Source organism: Lycium barbarum, chromosome 4, assembly GCF_019175385.1.
Source record: "Lycium barbarum isolate Lr01 chromosome 4, ASM1917538v2, whole genome shotgun sequence".
In the NCBI taxonomy this organism is placed as follows: domain Eukaryota; kingdom Viridiplantae; phylum Streptophyta; class Magnoliopsida; order Solanales; family Solanaceae; genus Lycium; species Lycium barbarum.
This window is the reverse complement of record NC_083340.1, coordinates 129285598-129305372: the sequence shown is the minus strand read 5'-3', so window position 1 is coordinate 129305372 and position 19775 is coordinate 129285598. Positions and strand designations below refer to the sequence as shown.

The 19775-nt window shown below is 38.2% G+C and overlaps 1 protein-coding gene across 1 annotated transcript; it reads right to left on the bottom strand.

The window, feature by feature from the left end:
- Nucleotides 1–467: 467 nt before the first annotated feature.
- Nucleotides 468–1734, bottom strand: LOC132638589 (uncharacterized). Its single transcript, XM_060355418.1, has 2 exons — nt 658–1734; nt 468–565 (listed from the first exon to the last, which is right to left on the bottom strand). The coding sequence occupies exons 1-2, from the start codon at nt 1507–1509 to the stop codon at nt 497–499; spliced, it is 921 nt and encodes a 306-aa protein (XP_060211401.1). The 5' UTR covers nt 1510–1734; the 3' UTR covers nt 468–496.
- Nucleotides 1735–19775: the final 18041 nt, after the last annotated feature.

Genomic DNA, 19775 nt, shown 5'->3' with positions numbered 1-19775 from the left:
ATGAACCTGAAAAGTATATAAATATTAGTACCATTTCTTATTTATATTGAATACATTAACGTTATTTATTTAATCAAACCTGTGTGTCAACGGGCGCCTGAGTAGGCTCCTGAGATGGGTCTGTAGGCTCCTGAGATGGGTGTGGTGGTGAATATGAGGTAGTCTCCTGGACAACATGCTGTTCGAAGTCCAAGTAAAGGTTATAAAAATTAAATAAATATTTACCTTATATTGAATAAAATTAGTTCTAAGTAAAAAACTTACATGCGCCTCGATAGTCTCATGAGAAGATACCTCTGCCTCGGCAGGCTAATGAGAATGCTCCGGAATGGGCAGCTCCTGTGGACCCACTGGCGCCGAATCCTAAAATATAAAAAAAATGAAATAATAAGTACTTTAAATGATCAAATATGTATATTAAATATTGACCTTATATTGAATAAAACTAATTTTAATTAAAAACTTACATGTGGCTCGACAGTCACATGGGAAGACATCACTGGCTCGGCAGGCCCATGAGAAAATGCCTGAGTGGGTGGCTCTGGTGGACCCGCTGGCGCCGAATCTTAAAATATAAAATAGTACTAAATAATGAGTAACATATATATATTTAAAATAAATAATTTAAATGAACAAATAAGTATTTCAAATACTAACCGGAATCAAAAACTCATTGAAGTCAAGAATCCGGGCTCCCTTTAAATTCCTCACAGGCCGCTCATCAGCTAATGAAGCGCGGAACGCCGCCCAATCAACGTTATAACGCTCTTCCATGTATGCATTCTGGCTCGGCTGTGATGAAGACCCGGGTATCTCAGCAAGTAAGAGCGCCGGCGTAAACGTAGGTGAGTCCCCAGGTGAGCTGCCACCGGCCTGGAACGGCTGCGGATGGACTAGACCGTGAACGCCCTCTGGAATGGGATCGGCCTCATCCGCCTCATCTACCAGATGGTGTCCTCCACCACCAGGTCCTTTAGCAGCAGCGCCGCGTCCTCTACGCGCACGGCGACCTCCGGTAGCATGGCGTCCTTTGCCAGCACGGCCTCCTCCTCTGGGAGCACCCGGTGTTGCCTGATACTCAGCCTCCGGAACAGGCTCCGCCATGCGCCTAATCTCGCCTGCCTGCCGGATACCATTCTCGGAAATCCTAACATCTCCGCGGCAAGCCCCGCAAGCCCAGGGTAAGGCATATTCTCTAACCCCAAGATGCGTAAACGCTGTACGGCCACCAGGTGCATTTGTGTTTAACAAAAACAAAAAAAAAATTATTTTTAAAACGTAACAATTAATGAAATTAGATAAATCTAAATACGATAAACTTACCAATGCCTCGCACTGCCCCGCGAGTGCTGAGTATCCTACATCCCTAGGGGGACGCAAAGCTGGGTTGCCGATCAATCGGCGTGTGATCTGATGATACAAGCGCATGTAATGTTGAATGGGAGTCAAATGGCCGACCACCGCTAAAGTGCCTAACCTGTTCTCCCAACGGTGGAGTTGGACATCCATGAAAGCCAAAAAATCATCATCAACGGCAGCCCGATCATCCCGCTGGTAGTGTCGGAGCTCATGACAGACATCAGGGGGTATACTCTGTGTATGCCCAAACTGTCATAAGACACGCTCGGGCATGTGATCCTCTACGATGTCCAGGTGTATCAATGGACACCGCGACCTCCAAACCCCCTGACCTGCCCTACAGAAGGGGGCAAACCATCTAATATAGCAGCGTACGACGTCCATATAAATAGCTGCATAACATATAAATACAAATCAATGATCACCAAGTAGAAAAGACGTTTAATTAAATTATTAATGTAAATTTAAATAGTTTTACCGCATCGTCCGTCATGTGATCAAGCTGGTTCCGGAATAGAAGAATACTGTGGTGCATATCGACATCCCGGTCAAAACCCGTTGTCCACCTCCTTGCATAAGGCATGTCAATCTCGAGGTGATGCCTAGGTACGGGCTGAAAAGGCAGCATCCTCTCCCACGCTCATAACTGTAAGCGATATTAGAAAATACGATTTTTTAGTCGTCCTTTCAAGAGGTTTGTTGACATTAAAGGAACACACACTTAAAATATTACTTGGAGAAGAGCAAAAAATCCACACACATTTCTGACAGCACCAATAGACGCTCGGCACAGGCATCTGTAAAGATACGCCAAAAAAGCACCGCCTCAGCTGTAGTCTCCCAAGCGGTCCAGATGCTCCAAGAAAACCAAGTAACGTAAACTGACAAGGCACCCGATGAATTCGGGAACAAGATGCCCCCGAATATAATAAGCAGGTACAAACGGGCATGACGATCAACATCGTCCTGCGGGGTGGCGTCGTCAACCGGATCCAGACCCTCCAAATAAGTGCAGAGTGCACTAAGCTGAACTCGACTCTGTCCCGATATCTGGGCTGCGGCATCAGGCACGAAGTGGGTGAGCCTAGTCAACTCTGTCACCCACGTCTGACCAGGAGGAGACTGGTACCGAGTGTACAGTGGCTCTCCATCTACCCGCAATCCAAAGAGGACCTCCACATCCTGAAGTGTAATCGTGGCCTCACCAGTGCGAAGATGGAAGGTATGTGTCTCTGGCCTCCACCGCTCAACCATGGCCGTGATGAGCGCCCAATCATGCTATACCCGACCAACGGACACGCAACGGTAGATGCCGCCCCGAAACAATATCTCTAACACACGAGGGTGTGGGGGGTGCTCGCGTAAAAGAGCTCACGCTCTCTACAGCCTACGGGGACGGAGCCTAGTAGATATCCTTATAGTACCGGCCCATAATAACTCTGACCTATGATTGTCTTGCAAAGACAATACTGATCTATTAGCGGGCCCCAGGTGAACAGCGGGCCCCGGGTGAGCATTCGGCGCCGGGGGAACATCGGGCCCAGGGGGAACATTCAGATCCATGAAAGAGTCCGGTCTGTACAAACTAAATTAGTCATTATTCTTGAAATGAAAGATAAATTATATTAACTAATTAATAATTTGTAGGAAATATGTGAATTATGTAGTATTATATCTTGTGAATAATTAACATGGGATATGCAGTAAATTTAATATGTGATAGTAAGGACACATATGTGATGACAAAGATTTTTAAGTTAATTACTTTTGAATTATGTGATGGCAAAGCCTTGTTAAGTTAATTAGTTTGGGAATCGAAATTCAGCAGTAATATTTGTTTGGAACTATATTTTGAATATGTGATATATTTTTAGTTGACCAAATAGCCAACACAACTACAATAAAATTAAACTAAAAGAGTATATTCGTCGACCACATATTTTCCTATAAACTTTACCTTTTTTTCGTTAGCTTATGTATTTATGAAAAGAAGAACTTTAACTATTCTTTTTAAGATAATCTTTTTTTATTTAACATATATATTCACGCTTTTAAAATTATATAGATTAACATTTCATAATCGTTTACAACTTGTTTGGATGGTTGTTACCTATTGTATTATATTATGTTGTTAGTTTAAATAAAATGTTTGCTTTGATTGCTACTTTAATTTTATTGTTATGTAACGACGAAAGGTTCTATTTTATGTAACCACTGATTTGGTCCTATACAATACAACACAATACGATAAATGTCAAAACAATACATAACATTCATCCAAACAAAGTGTTAACAACATAATAATTCATTACCAATCAACTTCTTTCAATTCATAAAGAATATTTAACAAATACTCAATTAACAAAATAATAATTCATTAACAATTAATCAAATTAACAACTCATAAACATATAACAAATTAACAATTCATAAACATTTAACAAATTAACAATTCATAAACATTTAACAAATAATAAATTAAACAAAACAAAAAAAAAAAAAAACGGAACAGTGGCATAAGCCACTGCCCAGCCCGATCAAACAAACAAAAAACAAAAAAAAACGAAATTTGTTTTTTTTTTTTTGGAAATTAACGACGATTAAATGTTAAACATGCATGCAATATAATGTATATAACAAAATAATAACAAAAGTTCATAGTAGAAAACCTTAATCGAAGATTTTTTGTAGAGTTATTTTAATCGAGTTGTACGCCGCTTTTTCTCAAAATTCGAACTTAGAATCTTGCTCCTTGACTTGAATATACCGAGAATCTAAACGTTTCGTACTAAATTTAATAGAAAACGACGTTTTTTGGATGTGGGGACCACCTTGGCTTGCCTCCAATGGCGTTTTCAATTTATTTATTTTTTGCCACTGGAGGGACCAGTGGTGGAACCCGATCGGGTTTTAGTGGAGTGATATAGTGCAGTATTTTACTGCGTTATAGGTGAGAGACAAACTCCTAAGCAGTATTTTACTGCGTTATAGGTGAGAGAAAGTTTTGTATAGCGCAGTAAAATACTGCGTTATAGTATTTAACGGCTCCGTCTCCGTGAAGTGCTATAGCGCAGTAAAATACTGCGCTAAAGGTACTTTGGTAACCTTTTTTTTGATTGGGGTATTTTGATTCAAAATGTTTTTTTGGGGCATTTTGGTTCCGGACTCCTACAATAGCCATGGAGGAGTGGTAATTCCAAAAGGGGAACCGGTTGAGCTACTTCCTCAGCCATCAAATATTATACTGCTTCAGAAGGATCTTATTAGAAAGTACAAGCTAAAATCAGAGCGAATCGGAACAGGAACGGATGTAAGGCTTCGAATTCTACCTTTCAATAATGCATCTGATGAAGACGGTCACGATAGTGAAGGAGTTGATGATGAGAGCGAAGTTGATGAATTATTATTATTCAGGCTGAATGCTGAATCAAATGGATCTGCCTAAACTGTGAATAGGTTACCTTTAATACCTGAATAAGAAAGTAGATTGTTGGTTTTAACACCAGTTGCCTCTAGCAGAGTGCATCATCTTTGTTTTTGAAGTCTTTATTCTCAGATTGTCCAGCACACCTGGCATATTGTGTCATTCAACATCTATTGAACATTACCCTGGAGCTATTGGGTTGGGTATAAATTCAAATGGTTATCTACAAATTGCGTTTTGATTCTTGATATTTTTCTTAAAATAATTATGGCCCTCAATCAATGATACTTGTTCAAACTTCAAATTCTCAGCCTTTTGCGGCCGCATGACGTACGGTATTAGGCCCCTTAAAAGTACTTTATGGATTTTGAGTTGGGAGTAGAGCTATGGCTTATTTGGTGTTATGTCGCAATTCATTCTCGGGCGTAGTTGTTCACAAAAGGTAGCATGGGATATCTGTCAGTGGAATCATAGCAAGAAAGAAGGCTAGGAGACATAGCATACTTTCCTTTTTTTGGATTTCTACCCGTGGATGTCTTTCCTTTTCGAACTAAACTAACACGACTCTCGTGAATTGCATCGGATCCTTCCCTAGAACTTTCTCTAATACAAGATTAGAACTATAGATCCGCGTGCCAGTAAGCGAGTCTACCGCTTCAAGAAACTTCCTAAGAGACATATGTAGAAGAAGAAATATGAATGACCACAGTATGTGCTTCTCAACATGGAGTGAAGTGAATAACAAAAAGAAGTGAAGTCACACACACACACATATATATATATATATATATATATGTCTAAATCTTGGATCCGCTACCTAAACTCAATGACCCCTCAATATTGAACCCCACCCTAGTGATGCTTAGGGTCCGGCCCACCAGGACTAAGCCGGTTGATGTGATATTTGAATGCATCTTTTCTTGATAATCTTTCCCTCAAAATTTCTTGAGCAGTCTCCATTAATGTAGTCCTCTTCCTTGGTGAAAATGTCTCGAGAGGACGACTTTCTGAGCTTATAAAAGAAAGCAAGATAAGAAGAAAACAGAACCACAACCTAAAACTAGACATTGTTGAAAGAGTGTTTATCTATAGATAACCAAGTTAAAGATAATGATATAATTCAAGGTTGATGAATAAATGGAGGGGAGTAATATTCTGCTGGGATGATCGAGCTATATATATATATATGCAAGTATGCAACCATAGTACTAAATGTTCATAATATTTTATTCCAGAGCTTAGCTGGTTCTAATAAGACAACAACTTGTTTAAAACGAAATTATCTAGTCTTAATAATCCATTGCCATTTGACCTCAAAAGGTAAATTTTAATTTAGTATAAACTGAATATTCAAGTTGGTGACGTGAATTTTTTTTAATACACCTTTGTTTGTGCTGATTGTGTGCAGCATATTTATTTTTCTGCATTCGCTATTTGATTTCTTTTAGCAGCGTCACGAGTTATAATCACACGCCCCCCCCCCCCCCCCCCCCCACACACACACACACTGTACCAAAGGATTTCTTTTAACTTGTTTAATATAGGAATTTATCTAGTGCTAATCCATTTTCTTGCTAACTTTTTGGCCATTTGACCTCAAAAAAGAAATTAAATATAACTACTACTCTCTCCGTTTCATAATAAGTGATTTTTTTAGCTCAAGCACACCCTTTAAGAAATTGCTCCATTCCTAGAAAATTAGGAGTGTTTTTACTAACTTACCCCTAAGTATTTTTGAAAAAGTAAACATAGTTAATGAATCTTGATTATTTAAATAAGGACGATTTTGAAAGAATCTGCTCAAAGTATTCTTGAAATCTTAAAACACCACTTATTTTAAAAAAAAATGAAAAACTTAAAAAACCAATTATTGTGGAGGGAGGGAGTACTACTGAACATTCAAGTTGCTGAAGTGATTCTTTTTAACGCACCTTTCTGTCTGCTGATTGTATTTTTCTGCGCTATTTGATTTATTTTAGTTTAAGAGCCTGTTTGGATGGCTTTAAAAAAAAGCAGCTTATAAGCTGAGAACAGCTTATAAGCCAAAAACAAAAAAAAATTATTTTAGTTTAAGAGCCTGTTTGGATGGCTTTAAAAAAAAGCAGCTTATAAGCTGAGAACAGCTTATAAGCCAAAAACAAATAAGTTGGTGTAGTTCAATTTTTTTTTTTTTTTTTTGCTTATAAGCTGTTTTAGATAAGTTAAGCCAAACAAACTTAATTAATTTTTTGGGCTTATTTTAAGCACAAAATAACTTTAAGCTGGCCAGCCAAACACTTAAAAAGGCTGAAAACAGCTTATAAGCAACTTATAAGTCAATCCAAACGGGCTCTAAGTCACAAGTCATAAGCCCGCACAAAGTACTGTACCAATGGATCTTTAGATTCGTGGTGATGTAATATCATACGTGATCGCCCAAATCCTATTAAGTGGCCACCTACTTATTCAACACTAAACTTTGATGCTGCCTTTCTAAAAGGAATATAGGCTCTAACAATTCCATCAGGACAATTTGCAGGATTACCCTTCGCTGGGGGTGGTCTTTAATGTTTACCCCTCAAAATGGTAGTCTTTAAATTTTACCCTTCAGGCAGAGATTCTGCCTTCAGCTAGAATTTATACTTCACAAGCAAAATTTCTGCCTAGCGATTTTTTTTTTTTACTTGAGCTGGGGTTCGAACCCACAACCTCGGAGTGTTAGGCGAGAGGTATAAATTAAAGATTATCAATTTGAAGGGCAAAAATTAAAGACCACCCCAAATGACGGGCAATCTGCGCAAAAAAATGATTCCATCACCGTCTACAAAAATGACCTTCTATAACATGTACAACACTCATTCATTAATTTGTTAAGCTTCATTAATAGGATCTAACGATGATTATACTCCCTCCGATCCATATTATATGATGTTTTTAATTTGGGAACAACCCTTAAGAAATTCACTCACCCCTCGAAAGTAAGAGGTACGTATTTTCACTAAATTTTTAAATAGTACACTATTTAATACTTATGATTTCTTGGTTATGTAAAAACTCACTTATCCAAATAAGGATAAATTTGAAAGAAAAAACACAACCTTTTTTATTATGGAAAAAAATATTTATTTTGGACTACATGTCAAAGTCAAACAGCATATAATATGGATCGGACGGAGTAAGTAATAAACATGGTTAATTAGTCGGGCAAATATAAGAGAGAGGAATATTGTGTACAATTAAGTCATTGGGACTTGGATTATAGCAGCTGCTGACAATGTTGGCAATGCTTGCTTATTCTGGACGTGGATGCAATATGAATTCAGTCGCGGTTGAATTGAATCTAATAACTTTAATACAAAAATATATAGATGTATATATATGGAGTACTAACATTTTAACAAACATGCATGAAAATGTGAACGTGTAATTGCAAATTAAAATGCAATGAATATTCTGTGATTAGACTATAAAAATTAAACTCATCGTCTAAATCTTGAATGCGTCTTTGAATTCATCTCCTTTTTAACTTCCCCTATTAAGGTCCTGAAAGGTCAGTATTACTATCACATTCCTTTTCCAACTTTTCAAAGTTATATTTTATTAGAAAATTAGCTAAGCTAAGCCAAGATTCCTTCAAGTGGCCCTTCTATTTGCCTATGAGCCGACGGCTGCCGACTAGTGTTTTATGCTAAAGATGCTCGTGCGTCCAATCTTAAGTTTTGTTATTGGAATTACACGCATGATATAAAATATAGCTATCCATTATATATAGGTAAAAGCTAATTTTAATTTGCTATGGATATGCATTCATTCAGTTTCGTTGTGCCCCTTCCTTTCTTGGCCACCACTAAGTGTGTCAAATGGACATATTGGACTAAATTTGGACAGCAAAAAATAAGTCGAATTAGTAACATTTTTTTGTGCGGATTGCCCTTCAAAGGCACTGGTTTTTAATTTTTGCCCCTCAAATTGATGATCTTTAATTTTTGTCTTTCACCTAACACTATGAGGTTTGGGATTCGAACTCGACTCAGTAAAAAAAATAAAATCGCAAGACAGAGTTTCGTAGCAAAATTAGGCCTATTCGGGCAAAAGTTAGGCCTTAAGACAAAGTTTTGAAAAAATCCAATTGAGTTTTTTTTTTCCTGCCTTAATGCAAACATCAGGGAGAGTTTTGCTTTATGCTTGAAGGCAAAATTCTACCTTAAGGTAAAGTTTGAAACTTTGTTCGAAGATAGAGTTTTGCAGGCAAAAGTCTGTCTTACGAATCCAAACTCTACCTTGCCATTTTTTTTTAAAAAAAAATTGACTGAGCGGGGGTCCGAACCCGGAACGAAGGGGTTTTTAGCGAAGGGCAAAATTAAAGACCACCAATTTGAGGGGCAAAAATTAAAGAGCACCCCCGAATAATGACAATCGTGCAAATTACCCAATTAGTAAAGGGTGATGTATAAGAATGACGTTAAAAGTGAATGGTCTTGAACTTTGACCCTACTCGCTTTATTGGAGAAACATCAAGTTTAACTAGTTTAGCTCTGCAGGCAACGCTTTTGACTTTTGACATTGAAAGTTTGTTCATGGAGTAAGGAGCAAGCAAAGGTCAAAAGTTCACGATCATCCATTTTCAGGGTCATTGAGTGTAATTTATGGATTAGTGAATGAGTGGATTATTACTTAGGTCAAAATGAATTGGGTTGAAATGAGTTAAATAATGAGTCATAACCAATTTGTCCAACTCTTACAAAGCTTTTTTTTTTTCCCTTATACTTTATTTAAATAACTACTAAGTAAATTTTCCCTTTATTATAGCTATAGATAACATATAATTTAAAAGTATTTTGACAACGTTTCTCATATGTCAATTTGTACTGCACTTCACCCCAACTTTTAGATGAGTTAAACTTGAATGAGTTGGGCGGATCATGATTTCAAGAAAGACATAAATGACATTGATACAGGATGACTCAATAAACTTAAAAGACATTTTATAGCCTTTTCAAAATAATTCTATTTCGTAGCCTTTTTTCAACTAATTCCAGCATGTGTATAGGATCTGTATCAAATTGTTGTATAGAATATTTATCACTATGGTATATGTATAGAAAATGTATTATACGTATAGAAACTGTACCATTATTATATAAAATATGTATCCCTACAGTATGTGCGTAGAAAATGTATCGTTGTTATATAATTTGTGTGTAATAAATGTATCATTAGTGTATAATATAAGCACACTAATGAAATACATATCAAACTGTTATTATACACTATTTACACAATGTATAAATGACTAGCATATCTGAAAAAATTGTCGAAAAATAGAGCAACGAGCAAGACAAATTTAATACATAGAAAAATGTATATCTATGTTTGTGAGTCTAGCCTCTTTAGGCTTCCAAATCATCTTACTCAGCCCGTAGGCTCACATTACATGTCACTAGCTATTATCAGCATCACCTCGTCTCTAACCATTTTCCCTCGGACCTTACACATGTATCCTCAAATATGCATGAGATACCATATAAAGCATAAATATGACATGCAAAACAGTAAGCAAAGCTAAGCAATAAAGACTCAATCTTTAGCTCTTTTTCACTTTTAAACAAGTATTTCGGAGTGATGAGAACACATAATCACAAGTAAGACAAGTAATAAGCATAGAAACAATAATCAAGGGATCTCATGTCTCAATCACGAAACACAAGTCAATCTACGCTATCAGCTAATGCTCAAAGCATGGCATTCAGACTGGACTATACATTGTAAATACACGCAAATACCCATAATATGGTATCAGTACCTGATACAAATGTTCGTCACCTCACACGTATCAGGAACCCCTTAGTTACCCCCATTAGTCTCTTTCATGTAGTCCATTCTAACTAACCACGACGCTTTAAATAAGGTCAAGAAAGGTCTCAATTTGCCTGATTGAAGTCCGAAGCTCAAACGATCACCACACGACCTTGCCCTTCTTCTAAGCCTCCAAACAGTCTCAACCTGTTCAAATACGTAATCTACATAAGTATACGAGTTCGTAGACATTATATTGCTAGGACAATAATTTAGGTCCAAATATTCACCCCAAAAGGCCAATTCCGAGCCCCGAAGGTCACAATTGTAATTTCGTTATAAAATCGGGTTCAATATAGTGAAAATAATACTCTGCGAGTTTAAACGAGTCCAATAATACTCATATTTCTATACTTTAATTAGGAACTCGAAAAAAGAACCCAAAAAGGTAACCCTGATCCCCCAAGGGCAAAACTGGAATTTTATTTGAAAAATGGTTTACCCATAACTTATATAGTCTAGATCCAGAAAATCACCTAATTCCATCCATGAATCGATCCCCAAATCGAGATTCTTCATTCTCTTATACTTAGGGCTCAAAACCCCAACTTCTACAACCCAGACACGGATAAAAATGATAATGAAGGGTCATGTTTCTCTCTCTCTCTCTCTCTCTCTCTCTCTCTCTCTCTCTCTCTCTCTCTCTCTCTCTCTCTCTTTCTTTGTTATACCTCAAAATGTTTTGCATCGTTTGCATCGTAAGCAAACTAACATAAGCCCAGAGAGGTTATGAAACCCTTATAAGGTTAAGGAAGACTTCTAACAAGTGCTAAGTAAGTATCTAAAGGTTTCGGGATCAAGCGAATCTAAGAAATTAAGTTTATCGAAATTTTGGAAAACTTGGCAGAATTTCGGACAGGAAATTCTGGTCCAACGTGAGGGAGGTGTATCTCCTAGAATATGAGGATTTATGGAATGCATAACCTATGTAAATTGAAATTCATTGAGTCTAGTTTCCAATGCAACAAACTGTTTGTCGATACGACATCAGAGTAGAAAGTTATGGGCGTTTCAAGATAGGCTGCAAGATGGCTTCTCTGCAGGCCCGCTTGGACAGTCGGTGGAACTGACTTTCAAAGGGTATAAATACCCCCATTATCCCCATTTTATCATCATTATACACTCCTTTGAGCTCTAGAAACCTCCATAAACATTTCTTAAACACTTATAGCCCCTTAGATCAAGAATTCAACAAGATTACACTAAACTTGTTTATGAAAAGTGATTGTTCTTGCTTCTACGTGATGTTGTGGTGAGTTTGGTCTTGAAGAAAATTGGTGTGGCTAGAGTTCTTCAAGTATAAGGTATGTTCTTCATCTTGACTTTGATATTGAGTTGTTTTTGGAGGATTTTAATAGTTTAAATGAAGGAAAACATAGTATAAAGGTCGTAGTTTGATATATTGATGTTGTTGGCTTATGGGCTGATTTTCGAAGGAAGCCTTGGATGGATTTGTATATGTTTGTCATGTAGTATCTTGATTATGTTATTGTTGATGTTGTTATTGATGTTTGGGAGCTGTTTTGGAATTGGTTGGAGTAGATAATATAGGGGAAATGGTGTCCGAATTCCGTTAACTTATTAACTAGCTAAGTTTGAGTGTGAAAGTGTTCCTATGGCCTGATTGTTGTATGAATCATCTTGGATGTAGATTTGCAGGCTCGGAAGGTAGACTTTGAGTGGCTAAGTAAGCAACAAGGTATGTTAAGGCTGTCCCTTTCTTTCCTAAGGCATGATTCCATTGCTACGAGCTTACACAAAGTATGTCCATAATGATTCCTCTCTTGGAAATATTAGAAGCATATGTTCTTGATGTTCTTATGATATTGTGAATCCTTATCTCTTGATTATTGGCTATTGATCTCATACTATGGTTATTGATCATATTATTGATGTTGGTCTCACCTTATGATTATTGCTCCTTCAAGGTGAGATATGCCAATGATGTTAGCTCCATAATGGAAATCGGAGGTATAACGACCTTACGTCACTCCGATGAATTCAGAAATGTGTTCTCAAGGAATGTTTTGTAAGACATGAACAATATGCTAGTTATAAGATCCCTAATGAGGTACGTAAATCTTATGTAATCATGTAGGCATTAACGGATAGGTAATGATCATGATTAGTGCATAGAAGCTAATAGATAAAGAATGAACACTAGAAGTATATAAAGAGTACATATAGGGGATATTTGGATCGGGCTGCACGTTCCGCAACATATGCATTCATATTTGGATCGGGCTGCACGTTCCGCAACATATGCGTTCATATTTTGATCAGGCTGCACGTTTCGCAACACATGCGTTCATATTTGGATCGGGTTGCACGTTCCGCAGCACATGCACTCATATTTAGATCGGGCTGCACGTTCCGCAGCACATGCATTCATATTTACCACTGGTCTACGGTCAGTTGGACAGTTATGTATTTACCACCATGCTACGACTGGTTAGGCAGTTATGCCACCGAGCTACGACTGGTCGGGCAGATATGTATTTACCACTACGCTACGGCTGGTAGGGTAGTTATTACCACTGTGCTACGACCGGTTGGGCAGTTACCACTGATCAGTTTGGCAGATAGTACCAGGATGATAAGTAGATCAGAGCCACAGTATTGTACAAAGATGTAGTTAAGCATATGAGAGTATAGAGAGACATGCATTATACATGGTATCGAGTTGTACGCCGCAACATCTGTTCGGATAACGTTATGATAATAAGCTAACCGGGGCCATGGTAGGGTCTATAGGCATAGTGGAGATTACAAGAATAAGACAAAGTATATATGTGTATGCTAGATTCTCATTGGTAAGTCAGGAGTGCCAGGTTGATTCTTATCCTTCTTCTTTACAGTATATGCTTATTATGTTACATTTTCCTCCTCATATACTCGGTACATTACTCGTATTGACGTCCCTTTGCTGGGGCTGTTGCGTTTTATGCCCGCAGGTCTTGAGATACAGGTTGACGGATCTCTCAGTAGGATACCAGCTCAACAGGCAGTGTCGTGGCACTCCACTAGCTCCGGAGTTGCTCTGTGAGTCAGCAGGGTTGCATATGCATTTGCATGGGTATGGCGGGGCCTTGTCCCGGCAACATTATGTCACGTACTCCAATAGAGGCTCATAGACAGATGTGCTCAGTTAGATGTCTTATGGCCATCTCGGTCTATATTCTGTTGTATCATTACTATGGATAGCCTTACCTGTATATGTATTTGGGATTAGCTTGATGACGTATGTATATTATGTTTGGGCTTGTATCCCATGTAGCTTATGGTATCTACGAGTTCGCATTATGACCCACTCAGGTATGACTGAAAGTTGCATGTATGTGGTGCTCGGTAGGTTAGCTCTAGGTGCCCGTCATAGCCCTCCGATTGGGTCGTGACACTCTTGGCGCATGTTAAGCTAGGAGTGCTAACGTGCACATCACAGTAAAAAAACATGACCCTTAACAAACACCGCACCGAAATCTTATCATACCAGAGGATGGTCAGAATCGTAGGCTTCCCTCTATCACTTTTGGAAGCTTCCTCCCACCTCAATTTTGTTCTATTTCAGAGGAAGAAGAAGGAAATCACTCGAATTCATACTCCTTTGGATCGATTCATTTGAAAGACTATGGGGATTCAGATGGTTCACCGACGGCTAGACGCCTCCAGTTCTCTGAGGCGGCCACCTCAACTCAACCCACTCCAACCGAGGTAAAGGATTTCTTCCAAAATCGACAAGCTCAGAGAGGTAAAACCCTTACCTATGTTCCTCCATGTACAAAACAGGGCAGAGTTGTGGTTGACATTGAAAAAAAGGATATCCAATCTCAGGAATTGTATTGGAAAACTGCTTTGATAGGCTTCATTGTGGGTGATACTCCATATCTTAAATCGATGGAAGCATATATTGTGCACACATGGAATTTTTCTTAAAAACCCCAAATCTTAGGACACGAATCTGGATATTTCACCTTCCGATTCAGTAATCAGGAGGATTGTGATAGGGTTTTGATGGGGGCCCTTATACGTATCATAATAAACTATTCATAGTGCAAAACTAGGAAATTGATTTTGAATTTAACCTCGATTGCTTGATAACAATTCCTCTATGGGTTAACTTTCCTGGGTTACCTGAGTCAAGTGAAGCCTTGAGTAAGATTGCAAGTGTTATAGGTCGTCCTCTCAATACTGAGGTCACATTAGACATGGAACGTATTGCTTATGTAAGAATCATGGTAGAAACTGATGTTCCCCAACCACTCATCGACTAAATTGACATTGTGACTCCAACTAGTACCATACAACAATGTATTGAGTATGGCGACCATGATACTGTACCTATTGTATGAGGTTTGGACACTCTGAGAGTGAATGCAGGAAAAAAGAAGTGGAACCGGGAAAGAGGAGGAATTCCAAGAGGTTCCCAAGAGAAGGAGAAGAAAACCAGTAAGACAAGGTTGGTTAATGATGTTGTTGTTCCTAGAAAGGAATATGATGTAGAAATTGTTAATCAGGAGGCAGATAAACAAATGGGGAAAACTTCTCAACCACATAGAGGGGAAAATGTAACCACTATTGAGGTTCCTATTCCTAACTCTTGTGGTGGACTTCAGGACTTGGTCAACACTGATACTGGTAATGCTGGAGATATTGGGATTATCCATAATCCCCCATGATAATAGCAACATGGAACATTTGGGGCCTGAACCAACCTCTAAAGCAAAAGGAGGTAAGCCTCTTTTTGCAAAAACATGGAGTAAAAGTGTTTGGATGTATAGAGACAAGGGTAAAGAAACACAAGTCACAAAATATCTTGAGGAAAGTTGCACAAGGATGGAGCACATGCTGTAACTATCCTATGGCCCCAAATGGAAGAATGTGGCTTTTTGGGAAAACTTATTTACTGGTGCAAATCCTCTTGATCAAGGAACAGTTTATACATTGTAGAGTAAAGAATATTGCAAATCCATTCTCTGTCTATCTCACTGTAGTATATGCTAATAATGAAAGCCAAGATAGACTTAGTTAATAGGGTGATCTAATATAGTTAGGTGGTTCAATTCCAGATGCCTGGCTGCTATGTGGTGACTTCAACAACATCTTGACCTCAGAAGATAGAATAGGCTCTCCTGTAACACTTGCTGAGACATAAGATTTCCAGGATTGTGTAGATGCTCTTCAGCTCACTTCACTAAAGTCAAAAGGGTGGCACTATATTTACTGGGCCTTTGGAAATTATCAATGGATTGAAGATTATGGTCATGTGGAAGCTGATTATCTCAATCTAGGGGTATCTGACCACTCCCCTATTCTTATTGAATACATACCTCACGTGAACCTCCACCCTCGACCATTCAAGCTATTCTCAACAGTAATGAACCATCCTGAATTTCCTGGCATTGTAAAGACTGTTTGGTCCAAACAATATCGAGGTACTACAATGTTAAACTATGACAACAACTCACAGCTCTGAAAGTGGCACTAAAAGATTTGAATACTTATATGGCATTATATGCCTAGAGGATGCAACATGCCAGACAAAAGCTGGATATCATTCAATCTCAAATAGCTGGTCAGCCTTTAGACCAAGCTTTAATAGGGGAGGAGAAGCAGTTGTTAGTGGAAATAAACAAATGGAGTCTAGTGGAGGAACAGGCCCTCAGACAGAAATCCAGAGCCATTTGGATTACTTGTGGGGATGCCAACACAAAGTATTTTCATGCTCAATGGAAGATAAGCGCAAGCAGGAATTCCATCAACTCAGTCTATGATGACTCAAGTACTAAACTTACTGATCCAGTGCAGGTTGAACATGAGTTCATATTATTTTTCACCAACCTCATGGGCTCATCTACTGAGGAATTACCTTGTCCAAATGCTGAAGTGATCAAAAGATGGCCATGCCTTTCATATCAACAGAAATGCTCTCTTATACAAGATGTAACAGGGGAGGACATTCTAAATGCTAGGAAGACTATGCCACCTGAAAAGGCTCTAGGGATTGACGGTTACCCAATTGAATTCTTCACACAGCACTGCGATGTCATCAAAACCTCTATCATAAAGGCAGTAACTAAATTATTTCAAATAGGCAAAATGTTGAAATCCTTTAGGTGTACAACTGTAACTTTAATCCCTAAAACCAAAAATCCAACCCTAGTGAAGGACTATAGGCCTATAGCATGTTGTTCAATAGTCTACAAGATCATCACAAAGATTCTAAACAATAAAATAAAGACAGTTATCAGTACTATCATTAGTCCCTCACAATCTGCCTTTATTGAAGGAAGAGGCATTATTGATAACATTTTGCTCAGCCATGAGGTGTTCAAATGGTACACTAAGAAGGGTCTTTCCCCAAGGTGTGTTGTGAAAGCATACTTTAGAAAGGCATACAATTTTATTGAATGGTGTTTCCTAAAGAGTATGTTAGTGGATCTGGGCTTTCCTTTCAGATTCATTCAATGGATAATGGAATGTATTTCTAATGTGTCCTATTCTCTAGTCTTAAATGGGGGCTTACAAAACCTTTCCAAAGGAAAAGAGGGATTAGGAACGGTGACACTATGTCACACAACTTGTTTGTGATTGCTATGGAATACTTGCAGAGAGAACTGAATATAGTTGCTGCTAACAGACTCTTTAGGTTTCATCCGAGATGAAAGAATTTAATGTAATGCATATTTGTTTTGTTGATGACTTGTTAATGTTTTGTAAAGCTGATATCCAGTCCATTAGGCTCATCCAAAGGGCATTTCATAAATTCTGAGCTGCTTCTGGACTTCAAGCTAATATTGACAAGAGTTCCATCAACCTATCTGGAGTCAAAGCAAGAGCTAAGCAGGAGATCTTAAATGTGTTGGGTTTCTGTGAAGGTCACTTACCCTTTAAATATTTAGGGGTGCCACTGGCATCCAAGAATCTCACCATTACATAATGCATGCCTCTTGTGGAAAAAATTACTGAGAGGATAAGGTGCAGGTCTGCAAAATTACTTTCTTATGCAGGTAAACTACAACTAATCAGGTCTGTAGTATTTGGTGTTCAAACTTATTGGGTTATGCTGCCAAAGAGGATTCTTAAGCTAATTGAAGGAGTATGCAGAGCCTTTTTACATACTGAAGCAGTTGATAGTTCAAAAAAAGCCTTGGTATCTTGGGAGAAGCTATGCCATCCAAAGGTTGCTGGTGGCTTAAACATTTTGCACTTGTGCTACTGGAATAAAGCTGCAGTTCTGAAACAGTTGTGGGCTCTGACAAAGAAAAAAGATTGCTTATGGATAAAATGAGTTCATATCTACTATATGAAACATGAGCCAGTGGAAACATATCCAGCACTGTCACGACCCAACCGGAGGGCCATGACGGGCACCCGGTGCTAACCCACCCGGGAACCTCTTATTGTACATTCATATTCACATCTAGGTGAGCCACATGGCCTACTCATGCTTTCTATACATCAATAATACTAATATCATTGGGCAATGACACATTTATATCATCATCAACAACAATGCCCATATCCATATACACAAGCCGACGAGGCTAACAAAATAATGCACAAAATATGAGCCGACAAGGCTACACGACATCTAACTATACACAACTATCTACAAGCCTCTAAAGAGAGTATGTAACATCATATAGACGGGACAGGACCTCGCCATGCCCATATGTATGTACACAAAAGAATAATACCAACAGCTGCAGCTCCGGATGAAATGAAGCTCCTCTATGCAGTCCCTGAACAAGTAATCTATGGATCAAGTCTGTCTCTCTGTCCACCTGAGGGCATGACGCAGCGTCCATGTTGCATCCCGTGTTCTCATGCATTGGAAATTGTGCGAGTTAAATGATATTAGTAACAGACACAGGGTTATCCCCCAAGCTTATAGGTGGTGGTTAAAGTGATGGTACACCCGTACCGTAAGGATTTGAAGTTAAACCAATCGAAGAGAATAAGTTTCGTTGAGGTTCAAAATTTATTTGGACGGAATACGGTCCAAGCTACAATATCCCGTATTTTTGGACTAGAAAATTTAATCGTCCAACATGAGCAAATTTACCCGAGCCCGGAGAATTCGATCATATTCAAGAATGAAAATCGAGAGCTCAGTATACAAAGAGTTTGAGGTCCCGAAATAATTTAGGCCTTAACAAGTGTGACCACGGTGATTGAGAATAATATTTTGTGTGTACCAAAAGGGACTATGGACTAGTGCTACGTCACATAATTATGGAAATGAGGATATGAAGTGTATTAAAAATAATTGTTATTAAAGTGAATTGAGATAAGAAATTAATTTTGGTATTAATTATGATTAACATGGATAAGTACCAATGGTGGGCGGCCACTTGGCCTTAGTTGAGCAAATAGGTGGCAGTAAGTGGTAAAAGGGATTAAATGAGTCATATACACATCTTAGTGCATAGTGACACGTAGAAGTAAGGATAGCTAAAAGAAGACTTTGCCTTATTCTTTATCATTACAAAAGAATTCATCAAACTAAAGCAAATAATGGAGCAATTCGTGAAACACATTTTCCACCAGAAGCAACGTGATTTGGTACTGGTAGCAACATCTCTTGTTCATTTTTAAGGACAAGTAATTATCCACTAATGAAGCAACACATTCGGTTTTGCTCACTGCTTCAATCTCGTTGTTCCGTTTTATCGCGTTGTTGAATTCGGGCTTTCTTCGAAGTGAAGTAAGGTGGAAGAAGATTATTTCTTGGTATATGAGGTAAGAGTTCTCCTCTGCTAGATATATTTAAATTCGTCCAGGTCATAGTTAAATTGTGAGACGGGAACTATGAAATTAATTGCGGGAAATCGGATAAATTGTTGTTGTTATTATGTGGACTGTTTGGTGGTTGTTATGAACTGTTTTGTGGGCTGGAATATCGTGGGATTGGTTGTAGTTGTTGTTGTTGTGCTTGTTGTTATACTATGTATGTACGAAAATAAAAAAGTGTATACAAGTATCGGTATAGGAATATATATTGGGCTGTTTTGGAGGCGATTTAAGAATGGATTTAATTCTATTTGGATATGTATTTGTTGATATTGTTATTGGTATTGTGATTGATATTTTGGCTAAATTGTAGGAATTGATGAAATAAACACGAACTTGAGAATAAAATCGTCATTTGGAAAGA

Coding starts and splice junctions, on each gene's coding strand:
- LOC132638589 (XM_060355418.1), bottom strand. CDS start 1,509: ATGGATGTCCAACTCCACCGTTGGGAGAACAGGTTAGGCACTTTAGCG. Junction 566..657: donor TCAATGAGTTTTTGATTCCG/GTTAGTATTTGA, acceptor TTATATTTTAAG/ATTCGGCGCCAGCGGGTCCA.